Source organism: Mobula hypostoma, chromosome 8, assembly GCF_963921235.1.
Source record: "Mobula hypostoma chromosome 8, sMobHyp1.1, whole genome shotgun sequence".
NCBI classification, from domain to species: domain Eukaryota; kingdom Metazoa; phylum Chordata; class Chondrichthyes; order Myliobatiformes; family Myliobatidae; genus Mobula; species Mobula hypostoma.
The window spans coordinates 34,412,355-34,428,547 of NC_086104.1; the positions used below are offsets into that span (position 1 = coordinate 34,412,355).

At 40.1% G+C, this 16,193-nt stretch overlaps 1 protein-coding gene across 1 annotated transcript in view; it reads left to right on the forward strand.

The window, feature by feature from the left end:
• Positions 1 to 16,193, forward strand: part of prkcea (protein kinase C, epsilon a) — a 658,830-nt gene that overhangs the window by 185,701 nt on the left and 456,936 nt on the right. Inside the window, exon 2 of the mRNA XM_063055673.1 lies at positions 4,219 to 4,282. Within this exon, the coding sequence (XP_062911743.1) occupies positions 4,219 to 4,282 (64 nt within the window). The remainder of the gene's footprint in view (positions 1 to 4,218; positions 4,283 to 16,193) is intronic.

Below are 16,193 nucleotides of genomic sequence, written 5' to 3' on the forward strand. Positions count from 1 at the left end.
ATTCACTGATAATTGCACAAGGACACAAGAAAATAGGAGCAGGACAAGTGGCCTCACAAGCCTGCTCCACCATTCAATATGATCATATTTGTTCTGCTCCAGCGCTCATTTCTTCTTCTGTGTCAGTTCCACATGGCCTTCAGTTCTTCAATCTTTCAAAAATCTATCTACCTCTGCTTTTAACTGCCTATAATAAACTATTCCCTGCTAATGTTGGGGTAGAGAATTGCCACTATATATGGGAAGAAATTCTTACACACTTAAGTTTTAATGAACAAACTCTCTATCTTGTAACCATGCCCCTACTCTTCCACTTGTAGAAACATCTCAAACTTTTTATGCCATCATAGAGTCTATCATAAGATCATCATCATTCCTCTAAACACTGAGGAATTCAGATCTAACTGATCCAACTGTTCACAAAAAGACACCGCTCTCATCCCAGCAATTAGCTTAGTGAATTTCTTCTGGACTAAGCTCAATATTGGTAAATCATTCCTTAAATCAGGAACCGGAATTATTCACAATAGCTCAGGTGTAGCCTCACCAACATCCAGTATAAACATAACAATATATTCCTACTTCTATACTCTAAATCAAGGGTTCCCAATCTTTTTTTATGTAATCAGCCCCTACCGTTAACCGAGAGTCAATGGACTCCAGGTTGGGCATTGCTGTTCTAAATTCTTCTAATAAAAGGCAAAATGCCATTTTTCTTTCTGTGTGCATGTTAACTTTTTATATGCCATGAATAAAAACACCTAGATCCCTCTATACTCCACTCATTTAAAATCTCTCCCCATTTGGAGAATTCACATTTTGATTTTTCCTATCATAATTTCTCCCCTCATTGAACTCCCATTTTCATGTCCTTCTATTTCCATCTGCTCAGAACCAGCCCAGAGCTGCTTACTTCAACAACCTTCAGGGCTGATAAATGGCAAATAGCATTTGTGCCGCACAATGCCAGGCATTGACCACCTCCAAATTGAGAGGGTCTAGCTAACTACCTATTGTTGATATTCACTTACCACTGCTGATGCCCCATCAGCCACATTTCAGAGATCACTACTACTCAATTGGATCTAGTTGGACAATTTATATAAACATTGCAGACACAAGAGCAGGTCAGAGGGTGTGAATCATCAAATGCTAATACACTATTTACATGCACAGATCAGGTATGTGTGTGTGTACACTTGCTTGAATGAGTTTATACAATTAAGAAACTGGACACCATTCACATTCCATTGAACTGGTGCCCCAATCCACACTATAAAAATTTGCTTTACCACTGATGCATTGTATACCATCTGCAAAATGTAGTTACTTGTTTCAGCTGCTTTTAATGCGCTTCCTAAACAAACAAATGGTACCACCAAGAATGCCATGAAGACAAAGGAGATGTTTATCTACTTCAGGAGAACTGGCACCACTCACCCCCCACCTTATATTGGTGGCAGTTAGTTCCATCTCGTGGTAGTACCCATTACACACAACCTCTCATAGTCCCAGAGCACATGCTACACAGTCAAAAAGCTCACCAATGCCTTTACTTTCTGAGGAGGATGAGGTGAGCGGGACTTTGCACATCCATACTCGCGTCATTCTACAGATGTGCAATAGAGAGCGTCCTGACAGCTGCTTTGTTGCTTGGTATGGAAACTACACTGCGGCAGACAGGAAGGCTCTACAATGGGCAGTCAAAATTACACAATGCTTCACCAGCAGCAGCCTACCATCCATTCAAGGATATAGAAGCAGAAAGGTGCTGGAAAAAAGGCAGCCACACCATGAATGATCCCACCCACCCTGCTCATGGTCTGCTTGTCTCACGCTGATCAGGGAGGAGGCTATGTAGCATCTATGCCAGGATGACCAAACTTAAAAACAGTTACTTTTCCCAGGCAGTAAGGCTGTTCAATGCCTGCACCCACTAAGTTCACCACGATTTTATTATTTCCTGACAGTTACCTTATGTGCAGCTTCACATCACTTTATGGGCAATCAATCAATCAATGTATATAAGCTATCTTATGCATTTATATTTATTGTGTTTTTAATTTTTATTGAGCTTTTTTACCTTCTGTATTTTTTTAAATGTTGCTTTGGATCTGCAGTAACAATTATTTTGTTCTCCTTCACACTTGTGTACAGGAAATGACATTAAACAATCTTCAATCTTGAAGCATAGTGGAAGCTTGAGGAACCAGCTTCTATATAAGTTGTACATCGTCCTGACTTGTAAATATATTGTTGGTCCTTCATTGTTACTTGTCTAATTCATATGCAAAGCTCGGTGAAAGTAATTTTTTTCCAAAAGGATTGCAGTGTTCCAGGAATGCATCTTTCACCTGGTCTCAATAGAAATTAGAGATGGGAATGTTCTTGCCAGGGCCGACCAGATCCTGAAAAACTTTTACGGAAAAGAAATTGTAGCTATGCATAATATTAACAACAATTTTTGTATGAAAAATGACACTATATCTCATTTTTAATTTTGAAATTATTAACTGATATTGTCTGTCAAGTTGTCTCATGTTCGTTGTGCTGAACTGCTCAAGCCTTATTTAAATACAGGAGGAAAGATCTTGTCTAATCTGCTAATGACTTAATAATTGTAAGAATGCCTTTCCAAATGAGCTGCATTAAACATTGTTATCCTGCGCTCTTGTGGATTTATCTTTGTTTAATTCTTATAGTACGTATTTTGTTTCTTCTACTTCTTTCCCTTGGGATTGAGGATGACTTACTTAACCTTTAGTTCTGTAAGCTCCAGATGGCTGATGAAGCCAGTGTGAGAACCACAGACTCTTCCACTGACGGACAGGAGATGGGAAACAGGGTGGTTGTGTCGTTAATTATTAAGGTGATGTGCTCTTTCCATCATTTATGTAGTGTTTTAGTGCCCTCCCGATGCATCGTCTTGAGATTCTCAGTACCATCCTTTGAATGACCATGGGGCAGAGATTCCAGGAGTCAGTGGGAAGGTCTTGAAAATTTTCTTCAGGAAAATTTTGAGCACATCCTTTCTCTCTATCCTGCTAGTAATCTCCTCCCGTCGCAGAACTTGGAACCAAGTGTGCTTTAGGAAGGAATCTGATACATGAATAATGTGGCTCATCAATGTAGCTGACTAAATGTAACTAGGCGACAATGCTGAGGACATTGGCCAGAGCGAGGATGTTAGTGTTGATTCAATATCCATCCAGTGAATTTGGAGAATCCTGCAGAGGTAATATTGATGGTATTTTTCCTATGGTTGTCCAGGTCTCAGAAGCTTAAAGAAAGGCAGGGATTAGTGTAGAGACACACTTTATTCAATTGTACAATGCTTAGGGCTGTGTCACGTGCACCATAAGCTTCCTTAGATTTTTGAAATTAGATCAAATAGTTACTGTTTTTCAAGGTCCAATATGCTCACTCTGATTCTGTACCGTACATGCACTGCATCCAAAGTTGGTGTAATTCCATTACCTAGGTAGCATTGAATCTTGGCACCTGTGACGTTAGCACTGTACAAATTTTTCAAATTGCCCAGAAGATTGTTTAGATAATAGATAGGTTTTCACACAATGCTGAAGGAAGCTATTTCAGACCATCGAATTTATGCCAAGGAGCATAGAACAATCCTATTACCTCACTGATTTCTCTACTGCTTCCCTCAGGTTCTTTCACCCACCTAAAGTGGGGGCAATTAATCATGGACTATTGATCTAACAGTTCACCAATTTTTGGGTTAGGTAGAAACTGGAACATCTTGAGGAAATCCACTTGGTCACTGGGAAAACATGCAAACTTTAACATAGAAACAAGTCAGGATTGAACCTAGGTGGCTGCTGCAGCTGTGAGGTGTCTATCGTTGTAGCAAATTTCACATTTTAACATTATTGCATCTGCTTGTTCAGTGATTGTGAGAGGCGAGGTGTTGAGGGCATTGCTGACTCCTTGTTCTATGTCATGTTTTACTGTTCAGCAAGTTACATGTCCTTGGTACATCATCTTATTTGCAAGTAATTGTATGTGGACTGGTCATGGTTTTCAAACTGTTTGTTGTCTGATTATGATAATAGAGTTGCTGAAATTATTGTATCTTATCCACATTTTGAAAAGAGAATTGAAATTGAGGCTAATTAAAACATTTAACATTTTGATGTATTTTATTTGTCTCATATGGCTGCATGTTCTTTGACTCGTAATTTTACTTATCAATTGCAGATAGACCTGGAACCAGAAGGCAGAGTGTATGTTGTCATAGATCTCTCAGGATCATCAAGTGAAGGTAAATATCTCATTACACAGTTAGATCCACCATAACATCTTTTCTGCTGTTTTTCATTTTGCTGACAGTACATTAATTTGTAAGTAGTGAATTCCTCCATTATCAGTCAGAATAATTGTAAAGCCATAACACACTGCTCTGCCATTATTCCATAAAGGGTTCAACTGTTCTAGGCATGTTCAGCTTTTTGATACAAAGCAGATGATTTGACGACAGCTGTAACATCAGTGATTCATTATGAACCAATACATTTATTCCTCACCATAACGAGATCTAACTCTTCACTCTTTTATCGGATCTCTGGGTGAACAATCAAGGTATCTAAATTCCTTAAAGGGTATAATTAATTGTGCTGTGAGTGTTATATGTTGTGAGTGCTGCTTAAACTATATTTGGCTGTATGCAAATACATTACCAATTTATCTGCACCATATATAAAATGCTTCTTTTAATCATGGTTAAGTGGAATTGTACTTTATATGCCAGGAATAGAATTTTAGCATGTTTTTATAACCAGAGTACATGAATATTTAACTTTTAGGTAAATTATGTATTTCTTTATTTCTAATTTCATTGAAAAATATTGTGGTAAAAATCGCGATTTATACTAGAGGTGAAGTGAAGATTGGGCGTTTTGGAGATTAAATTCAATACCTTGCACTTATTGAGTGTATTCTCTATCACTGAACCAAATCCCTTGGGCTTTGCATTACATCCGCAAGAGTTTCTCAAACAAGCGAAAATTTGCAGATATTGGAAATCAAAGTAATACACACAAAATTCTGGAGGAACTCAGCAGGCCAGGCAGCATCTCAGTCCTGATAAAGGGTCTTGGCTCAAAATGCCGACTGTTTATTCTTTCCCACAGATGCTGCCAGGCATGCTGAGTTCCTCCAGTATTTTGGATTGCAAGAGTTTCTGATTGATTCCTGCCACTCATGTAAGCAGCATTGGGGTGCTGATGCATATAATGCACTTGAGTATATGTAACATTTGAAGAATAACTGATTAAAATTCAGTAAATAAAATGCACTGCTATATTTGCATCTTGCATTGCATGTAATAAACATGGAAGTTTATTGGAAATACTCAAGTAGAATTTAAATTTCAGATTTTACCTTGACTGTTACCTCTGTTTATTTCTTTACAAATACTGAGTATGTGGAGCATTTTTATGTTTTATTTTAGACTTCTAGTTCATTTGTGTCCATTGTATGGAGTTGACTATTTTTTAAACAAACCAGCTACACAACTCCCTTGTCCATTCGTCCCCCCCATCCCTCCCCACTGATCTCCCTCCTGGCACTTACCCGTGTAAGCGGAACAAGTGCTACACATGCCCTTACACTTCCTCCCTTACCACCATTCAGGGCCCCAAGCAGTCCTTCCAGGTGAGGCATCACTTCACCTGTGAGTCGACTGGGGTGATATACTGTGTCCGGTGCTCCCGATGTGGCCTTTTATATATTGGTGAGACCCGACGCAGACTGGGAGACCGCTTTGCTGAACATCTACGCTCTGTCCGCCAGAGAAAGCAGGATCTCCCAGTGGCCACACATTTTAATTCCACATCCCATTCCCATTCTGACATGTCTATCCACGGCCTCCTCTACTGTAAAGATGAAGCCACACTCAGGTTGGAGGAACAACACCTTATATTCCGTCTGGGTAGCCTCCAACCTGATGGCATGAACATTGACTTCTCTAACTTCCGCTAAGGCCCCACCTCCCCCTCGTGCCCCATCTGTTACTCTTTTTTATGCACACATTCTTTCTCTCACTCTCCTTTTTCTCCCTCTGTCCCTCTGAATATACCTCTTGCCCATCCTCTGGGTCACCCCCCCCCCTTGTCTTTCTTCCCGGACCTCCTGTCCCATGATCCTCTCGTATCCCCTTTTGCCTATCACCTGTCCAGCTCTCGGCTCTATCCCTCCCCCTCCTGTCTTCTCCTATCATTTTGCATCTCCCCCTCCCCCTCCAGCTTTCAAATCCCTTACTCACTCTTCCTTCAGTTAGTCCTGACGAAGGGTCTCGGCCTGAAACGTCGACTGCGCCTCTTCCTACAGATGCTGCTTGGCCTGCTGCGTTCACCAGCAACTTTGATGTATGTTGCTTGAATTTCCAGCATCTGCAGAATTCCTGTTGTCTGTGTTTTTTGTTTCCTGCTTATATTGCTGTGGTTTTCTGGAACAGTTCTGCTTCATAGAGTCATAGTGCTGTAGAGCAAGAACCATCCATGCTAACCCTAAAGCCTATCTTGTGCAAATCCCATTTGTCCGCATTAGGCCGTATCCCTTGCGATCCAATTACCTGGACAAATGTCTTTTAAATGCAGTAATGGTATCTGCCTCGATCATTTGCTCTGTGTTGAGTAATGTGCCCCTCAGATATTTGGAAAACAGCTCCACTGTCCATCATCTTACTGAATCTCAAGTCCCTCCTTTTGAAAAAATCTCTGTAACTTCTAAGTTGACATGGTCATTCATTTCCCAGCAGTTCTACAATGATTTCTAAAAATATCTCCATCTCCATGACATAGAAGTGAAAGAAAATCAGAAAGCAAGACTTAGGTGGCTATGCACACACCTACCAGCATGTTCAAGGTGAGATTTGTTTGATCCAAAAGTGAAGATCTTGCAATATGGGATAATACAATGGAATATTTAAATCAGGTTCTTGCACTGCATTTGAAAAGCTGGAAAAACCAGTCAACTAAAGGGAGTTGGAAACATCTGATTTATCGAGCAAGTATTTTTTTACAACATTAGCTGTAAAAAGGAGTAAAATAATGGCTTCCCCATCCCTTAGCCACAATCTCCTATATAATAATGCCCCACTCCAAACCAGCATTCTTTTCATGATGCTATACTCAAAGCCTTTCCATGATTGTCTTGAACACATCCAAATGGCTCCAGTTGAGATCTTATACTTCTGGATTTCCTACCTGCTACCCAGCCTCTCTATCTGACCGGCTGCAGCTTGAGACAAGTAGAACAATAGGTTTCCTCAATTAAATCTGACAGAATCTCTGCATTCAAATGTTTTCCAAGCTTGTCTGACAAACTTTAACCACAATGTACATATCAATGCTGGAAACTAACTTCTCAAATCAGCTAATTTCACAGCAATAAATCTAAACAAAAGCTTTAGATGTTTTACAGACATTTACTCTGATGGTGAATATAAATTGCACAGTGTATTCATAATTTTGTGGCAGCATGAAATGGACTAATGATAACTTGGAAGGACACTGGATTCTTTGATATTTTGTCCAGAATAGGATACTACTAGAAAAGTAGGTTACTATTAATACAAAAAAACCTATTTTCCCTTTTTAGCCATAGACTCACTTTTAGTGTTTAAGCATTTTGAAAACATGGGGTGACATGTTCATTAAAATGTAGATATAAATTTCTGTTTGAAATAGATAGTTTTGAGCAAGAATTGAGTATGTTGAAGGAGAGTGTTCACCAAGTAAATTGGTGGTAACACGTCAAAAAATAAACCTTATACCGGGTCTTATATTATTTCCAGAATACCGTGACTTAATGCTGGCATCCACGTCTTTACACTCTTAGAACAATTTCTGAATTTCCCATCCCACTCCAATCTGTGATTTTTATGCAATACTCATCTTCCCTAACCCCCTCCTTCCCATTCCCTGCTTTGTTTACTTGCCATCTGATCTCTGCCTGCCTTTCCAGTATGATAGGCACCTATTCTGTCAGTCAAGCTGGCTGTCAGGCATGAATTTTCAGAAAAATTTGAATAAGCAGCTCACAGTTTAATTTCTCTATGCTCTTTCATCACCAAATCGGTGATGAAGTCCATATCTCGGATTAATTAATATGCCTGAATTTTAAACCAGGACAGCAGAAATTCTAATTTAAGAATGTCAGGCAAAAAACAGGCAAGTGAAATTCAAAAGGAAAGTATTGTTTTAGTATACAATACACACAATGTTATTGCCATTACTCCAATGGTAATACTTTGCCATGGGAAATTTCTTATGGAGATTAGCCTGGCCACTCTCTTATTGTAAGCACTTGCAGAACCAAGCTTGCACTTCGTTTCTGCTTCCTGAAAATATATGGTGCGATAATCTTCACCGAAAATGAGATGAGATGTCAAAGAAGAGAGTGGAAGAAAGTATTTTTTGAAAGTCTTATCTACAAAAATACCAACAGTATTCCAAGATACCCTCAGAACCTACAACCCATCTGAATATTGCTGAATTTCAGCCATGTATCTGTTTGCATATAATTACATTTGACATTAATTACCAAGACTGTATTAAAACTGAGAAGGCATCTTAATTAAATTGTTGTACTTATTCTAAGTCTGCTTGACAAAGACTGAAGCAAAGCAACATAGTCAGAATCAGGAGTTTAGGCCAAATAAACTTGCAAGAGAGTAATTCAGCAAACTACTTTGCACAATCACCCCATAAACTTTTATTGTTATTTTAACAAATATTATTTTACTATTTTGCTGATTAAATACTCAGGTCTCTATGTGTTTTTTTAGCTTCCAAATAACAGATTTTTATAAATTGTTCCTGCAGTGCTGATATATGTCAGGCTTGTTTTGAATCCAACTGTTTAATTCTTAGGTTAGACTGTTTAATTGTTATTTTATTTGCCATCTCACAATTAATTATCTGCTTATATTTTAAGTAGTTTTAAAATACCTAAAACAGTTTAATATGCCTCTGATGATACAAAGTATAATTCTGGAAAGCTCTGGGGGTTTTTTATTCTGTATTACTTGAATAAGTGTTTTTTCATTGGTTAAGTTCGTAGTGCAGTATTCAAATGAGTGCTTTCTAATTGATTAATTCTTACCTGTAGATTTGAATGGAATTTTCCTTATCTCTGGTATAAAAATAACTGTTCTATGCTGATCTCCTGATTCTAACTATTCCTCTGTCACTTTGCCATCTTTAATCATAGCTTTCTTGAGTAAATTGACTGCATTTATTGATTCCATGTAAGAGTAATTTCACAATGCACATTGTGGAGATAGCTTAATGTTCCAAAATTCCTGTAAGGAGTTTGTATGTTCTCCTCTTGATCGCATAGACTTCCTCCAGGTGATCTGGTTTCTTCCCACAGTCCAAAGATATACTGATTGGTTGTGTTGGAAACCACAATTTCTTTAAAAGTAATACTTTTTGTAAGATTTGTACTTTTTAGCAAACTTGTGTAATTTTCACACTCACTGGCAGAAAGTGGTATAGCAGCTAAACTAACAGTTTTTCACCTTTCTCGTTTTTCATATTAACATATTACCCACCTGATGTAATTGTTCTAATTATGTAGCTGATTAACTAACTCATTCCTATCTACAGAATTTTCCTTATCTATAAAAGTAATTTTCAGAGGCTCCATGTTGGCTTCTTGGCTTCTTTAGAGAGTATGCATTGTGTTCAGAGATTAAGGGAGTTTGGGCTTTACTCTTTTACTCCATTCAACCTCTTTGATCATTACTCAGCTCTTTATTTAGTTTGCTTAGTGTTTGTATATTTGTTTGTAATCTAAAGTAAACTGAAATTTTGGAATTAAGACAACTCGTCATTCCTGACTCCCTGAAGAACTCTTAAGGATCAGAAAATAAATGAAGATTCAACAGCAGGTTAATTGGTCATCGTAATTTGTCCCATGATTTAGCTAGGATTAAATCGGTAATAGTATTTTATGAAAGAGATCCAGCTTAATCACTAATTGCATTGTTGTAGCAGTTCAATTACACAGATCTGTGGTTCAAATCTTTGCATTGCCTAGAAATAGTTTTTAAAGTTTAGTTACTGCTGTAACATAAATATTACAGCCAATTATTAAAAAAACAAACATAAAATATTATTAGTTTTCCTCCCTCAATAGAGCTCTTGAGATATGACCTTTGTTTTTGCAAACAACTTCTCCAAATTTCCAGTTCTGATTTGGAGTTTCTGATGTGCTTTGTATGAACATAACCCATAGTGGTTATTTGAGCTGGAATGCTTTGTTTATGTAATTCTACTTGTTTGACATATTTCAATGATGCTGAATTCTAACCAGCCTCGTTGAAATACTGAAAACAGACAGAATGTGACAGCTGGTTGATTGTAGCAAATCGTGATAGAGCCGCAGAGACACTGCCCATCAGTTCTAGGGCGTGATTATGGCTGTCCTACAGATAACTCAAGAATTTCTTCATATGACTCCAAGAACCACTCCCTAAACTTTTGCTGCTCTGGCTCCATCGTGAAATGCTTATTATGAATCTTCCACTTAATGGTTCTTAAAAAGCAGACTTGCATGCTTTTTTTTTGCACGTTTGGTTCCATTGAAAACTTTTAACCACCAATTTTCAAACAGTTTTGTTATCATAGGAGTTTATGTTCGGGAATTTTGCAAATCGGGAAAGGGAGCAGGTAAGGTGGGTATTGAACAGGGCTAGGCCAGTGAGATGTTGCACTGGAGGTGGATTAAAAGTGCTATCCAATATTTAACAGCTGGCTTGAAAAATAAATTAAATACTTTTTTCAGACATTGAAGCTGAGTTGAAGTGGGTGGCTACCGGGAGATCCTGTCTGTTGTGGCAGACGGAGCTCCAGTAGCTACCCACTTCAACTCTGCTTCCCATTCCATTCAGATATGTCCATACATGGCCTCCTCTACTGCCATGATGAGGTTAAACTCAGGTTGACGGAGCAACACCTCATATACCATCTAGGTAGTCTCCAGCCCCTTGGTATGAACATATAATTCTTCAACTTCCGGTAATTCCCTCCCCTTCCCTTCCTCTATCCCTATTTCACTCTGTCCCTCCCCCAGCTGCCTATCACCTCCCTCATGGTTCCGCCTCTTTCTACTACCCATTGTTTTCCTGCCTATTACCTCCATGCTTCCCCTCCCCCACCCCTTTGTCTTTCAAATTACAGGTTTTTCAACTGGACCTACCAGCCTTCTCCTTCCAACCCTCCGCCACCTTCTTTATAGGGCCTCTGCCCCTTCCCTCTTCAGTCCTGACGAAGGGTTCCGGCCCGAAACGTCGACTCATCGTTTCCACGGATGCTGCCTGACCTGCTGAGTTCTTCCAGCGTGTTGTGAGTGTTGCTTTTATCCCAGCACCTGCAGATTATTTTGTGTGGGCGGAGAAAGATTTATGATGGACACTGGTGGGGCTTACGGTCTTTTGGCGGGAGATGTGGGGAAGAGAAGATCAGGAGAGATGGCAGAAGGATTCGATCTAACAGAAAGATGTGATTGCAAGGAGTACTTTGCAAGGCGAAGGGAGCTCTATGGGTGATTGGTGATAAGAAATTAGTGCTGTGAGTAACAGCTATACCCACCTTTTGGAAGGTATGAACTCCAATGAAATGTGCATATTTAGACTGATTTAAATGTAATGAGCTCTTTTTTTTTCTTTTCATTCTTTTCTTTTTCTCAGTAAATATTTGATAAAGCTGAAATTAGTAAATATACTTTTGTTATAATTTTATGTAATAGGCAAACTGTTATTTCTCACTGACTGATAATTGTGTATGGACAGTACTTACACAGCATTCACTCAGATCTGGGTTCTGTGAATCAGAACATCACAACTTTCCTGTTTGGTTGAACCCCAGATCATACTGACCCTAGACATACATTGCTTATGAAAAAAAAGTCTTCTCACCGCTGAGTCACGTGGCTGTTAGCTGAGTCTGCTATTGATCCAAGTTTGTATACGAGCCCGATCAGAAGGTTACAATTGTGGGGTGCCTGACTGGGTTTCACTGGATGCTGTGATCGCTCTTAAGGATTGATTAAATGGTTTGTGTGCTTAAACTAGTGTCAGGGAAAGTGAATATGATACTTTTTATGGATGCCGCAGGGAATAAAGTTTGGTGCAATTCAAATATGTTACCCACCAGTAATGCTTGTGTTCTGAGTGGTTGGATATCCGAAGCTCTGAAGAACTTCTAATTGGATTGCTGAGTTCTGTAAAAGTATTAGGGAAAGTTAAACTGGTTGAACAGCAGTTTGATCAATCAACAGGTAAGGATATCATGTTAGCCCAGACTAGCGGTAATGTTACTGAAACTTTGCTGCCTGATAGGATAGGGACATCTGGAGAGGTGGGGCCATGAGCAGTTCATACCTTTTAGGGAAGGGGGGCATGTACCTAAACGTGAAGACGTTAAAGACGAATTGTATGTAACTGAGGGTGAAAACTTTAAAGACAAGTTGTTCTCATTTCTGTGAAGTGAGAGGAAGGAGTTGCCTGATGTGAAAAGGCTAGTGGATCTTCAGTGAATGATGGATTTTGAGCTGGTTTGGGCAATTACATCACTGGTTGATGTATGCCAAAGTGTAGTGGCAGAGAGCCAGAGCTATTGAAGGGTGAGAGTGTTCTCTGGAGTCCAGCCCACTCTCGATGAGGAGAAAGAGACGAGTGGAGCAGACATCTAAGTTACTGGATGAGTGGTAGTGCTCAGATAATATGAAAAGGCAGAGCGTGTAAAAAGTCCAGCTGTTGGGGTCAGGTCGCTGAAGTCCGAAAACTCATTGGTCATGTCCGTGGGCTACCTGCAAGTGTTAGAAAACGTTTTTGGCACAGCAGACAGCCCAGTAGAGCTTATGATGAGCTTTAAGAACACATTCCAGGAGAAAGGGGCGAAACCTTTTGCCTGCATTTTCAGGCTAGAGAGACAGCTGCATTGCTTGTGCCATAAAAGAGCCATTCAACTGGCTGAGATGTACCGTAAAGATTTTTACTCCTCATGTATATGAAGGATGTAAGAAAGTCAATTCAATTCAGATAAATCGATTAAGAATGGAGCAAGTTGTGAAGGGTGCTTTAAGCATTCAAATGACTCACAAGATGCTGCTCCTTCTCTTGTTTATTGAGCTGATCAGAGAGGTAAGGGAGGGGAGGAAAGTCTGATGGAAGAGCAGGAGGCCTCCGTCAGTAAGGCAAAGTCTTCAGTCATAACCTCAGTTGCTGAAGTGACCCTTGATGCCACACAAGTGGGGGTTTTGCAAGATGTAGTGAAAAACCTGCAAGCCAAGGTATCTCAGTTGATGACAGCTAGTACTGCCAACAAGCGTCACAAGTCTGATAGGAAACTGGACCCACTGGTAGGACGTACTAAGCAGAGGGCTACTGCTGACGGGTCTCTTGACAAGGGAAGTGACTGGTATTTTCTGTTACAACTGTGGTTAGGATGGACATTTCAAGCAGGAGTATGAGGGACAGGAAAACCTTTGGAAAGTAACTCAGTGGTTACTTAAACAGAAAAGAAAGTCGGGAAGTTTCAGAGAGAGCACATTTCAAACAATGTCTCAAGGGAAACACTGAAGTACAAAACCCTGTTCCTGAAAGCTCAGTGGGACCAAGCACGGGTGTATTCTTATGGATTGAGGGTATTTATGCTGGAGCCATACTTGACAGTGGTTCTCAGGTTGCTCTACTCTACAAATCCTTTCGCAACTGGTATTTGACACATTTACCATTGACACTACTCAGTGCCCCAGAAATTCTGGGCCTTATTACTGATGATTAACTGTATGATGGTTATTGAAGCTGAAGTTTTTGGAAGCAGACGTTGGAGTAGCCGAGGCCCTTGCTACTTTAGTGTTGGTCTGTCGGGATCCGGTTTAAAAAGATGAAGCCTCCATTATTGTGGGAACAAGTACTCCCTTTGTGGGGGGGCTCATGGGGCCTGCAAGAAGAGAAATGGAGGGAATTTTTTTGAAAACCTTGTCTATTCACCCAATGTTCAGAGATGATTTTGAGAAGGTGCAAGTTCTTCTGAAGCAGGATGATGAGCATAAACAAGGAACTGTGTGGTACACCCAGTCCAGATTAATTGTGTTACATCCTGGGGAAGTAGTTAGAGTGATGGGACACCTCGAATTCCCCGGAATGGCTGATGCCAAGGCCCTCCTGATGGATGCTCCAGAGGATCTCCAAGAAGAGTCACGCTTACCTGTTGGAGTGCTGGTGAGACCTGAGCTGCAGAAACCTTCAGTTGTGTGTGTAAGTAGGACGACAGTGATTGTCAGGAATACCTCGGAGAGACAGGTCACCTTCAGATGTGGGATCCCGGTGACTGTAATGTCTAATTTACTGATGAGAAAACCGGGAGAGAGTCTTCTGGATTGAGAAAGTTAATAGCAAGGTCATTCAACTGAGGGCTGGAAAAGGAGAATATCAGAGAAGCTGCTGAAGTTCGAAGATGTCTTTTCTACTGACGAGTTTGTTGCAAGTTGCTCCAAGAGTACTTGCCATAATATTTAATGTTTAGGCACGAAGCGAGATTGCCTGTACACCTCTGTTTTGGAATCAGCGGTGAAGACTTGCCACAGAAGATGTATCTCAAGTATAAGGAAAGAACTGCAAAAGGCTTATGAGTGGTTTCTGCTACCAAGCAAAATCAAGGAAACAGGAGGAGATATGATCAAAAGATTGGGTTCTCTCAACTGATGCCTGGAGACAGAGTTTTAATAAGAAATTTGGGGCTATCAGGGAATTATAAGGTGGCTAACCACTGGGTATCTACGCCTTACGCAATGGAGAGCCGGATACCAAACGTGCCAGTTTTCTGGGTGAAGCCAGAAGATGGGAATGACCCCATCAAAATTCTCCATTGAAATTGCCTTTTACCCCAAGTGCAAAAGATATGTGTTGACCCATAGCCTGGCATGGAACCTACACCCAGAAGAAGAATTCTGCACAAAAGGACAACAGCAAGGCAATCAGCGGAAAGACCTGAAAAAGACAAAACCACTGAATGCTGAACGGACTCAGGGGATGAAGAAATGCAGGTGTGGTATACATTACCTTACGCAAACTCCCCAAGAATTGATGAAAAGATTCTTAAATCTCCCAACCCTGACTCAGATGTAATGGCGGGGGGCACTAGTCGTGGACAGTCAGATGTGATGCTAAACAGTGAGGGGAAGCTGGGCTCCAGTATAATTGGAGATGAAGCTGAGCTCAGTCAAGTGACAGGGAGACCTTAGTGGCTGGAAGGCATGAGTAATGGACAGTGGGGGGCTTCGCCAAGTAAACAGGAACTATTCCAAGAAATGCCTGAGGCTGAAGAAGCTGAAGATGAAATAAGAAGATCTCAGAGAGTCAGGAAACCCCCCAGATTGGCTGGCAGATGATGCATAGGGAAAACAGAGTGTTGCTTCTAGCCCAATAGTGAGATATGTTACTGCCATTTACAACTGGATTGGGGGTCCTGAAATGACAAAATTCATTTGAATACTTAATTATTAATAATGGTTTGATAACTTACAAAGTAATGAGGACATGACTATTTTTGGTTGGGGGAGAATGTAATGCTCTGGTTGATGCTGTAGGGTATTTCATTTAGTAGCTTCCTGTAAAAGCAGTACGCCCTGCTGGTAGGCTGTTTTGATTTCAGCTAAAGTTAAGTGGCTATGATGTTTAACATTAGGAATGTTGTGTCAGCAATCAGGATGGTGAAATTGGGAGAAGGATATAGAGAGAGCTGAGCGAAGAGGGATTTGTGATAGACACTGATGTGGTTTGTGCTCTGTTGACGGGAGATGCTGAGAAGAGAAGATAGGGAGAGATACCCATAGGATTTGATCCGATGGGAAGACGCAATTTCAAGGACTGCTTCACAAGATGAAGAAGTTCAACATGGGAAGCTCTACATGTGACTGGTGATGAGAATTCAGCACTGTGAGTAACAGTCATACCCAGCTTTTGGAAGATATAAGCTCCAACATCATGTGCACATTTAGACTAGTTTAATTGTAATGGGCCCTTTTATTGTTTTCTTTTATTTCTCTTAATAGCTTTTTGATAAAGCTGAGATTGGTAAAAATACTTTCATTATAATTTTATGCAGTGTATGATCTGTTGTTTCTTGCTAACCGATAGTTGTGTATGGACAGTGTTTACA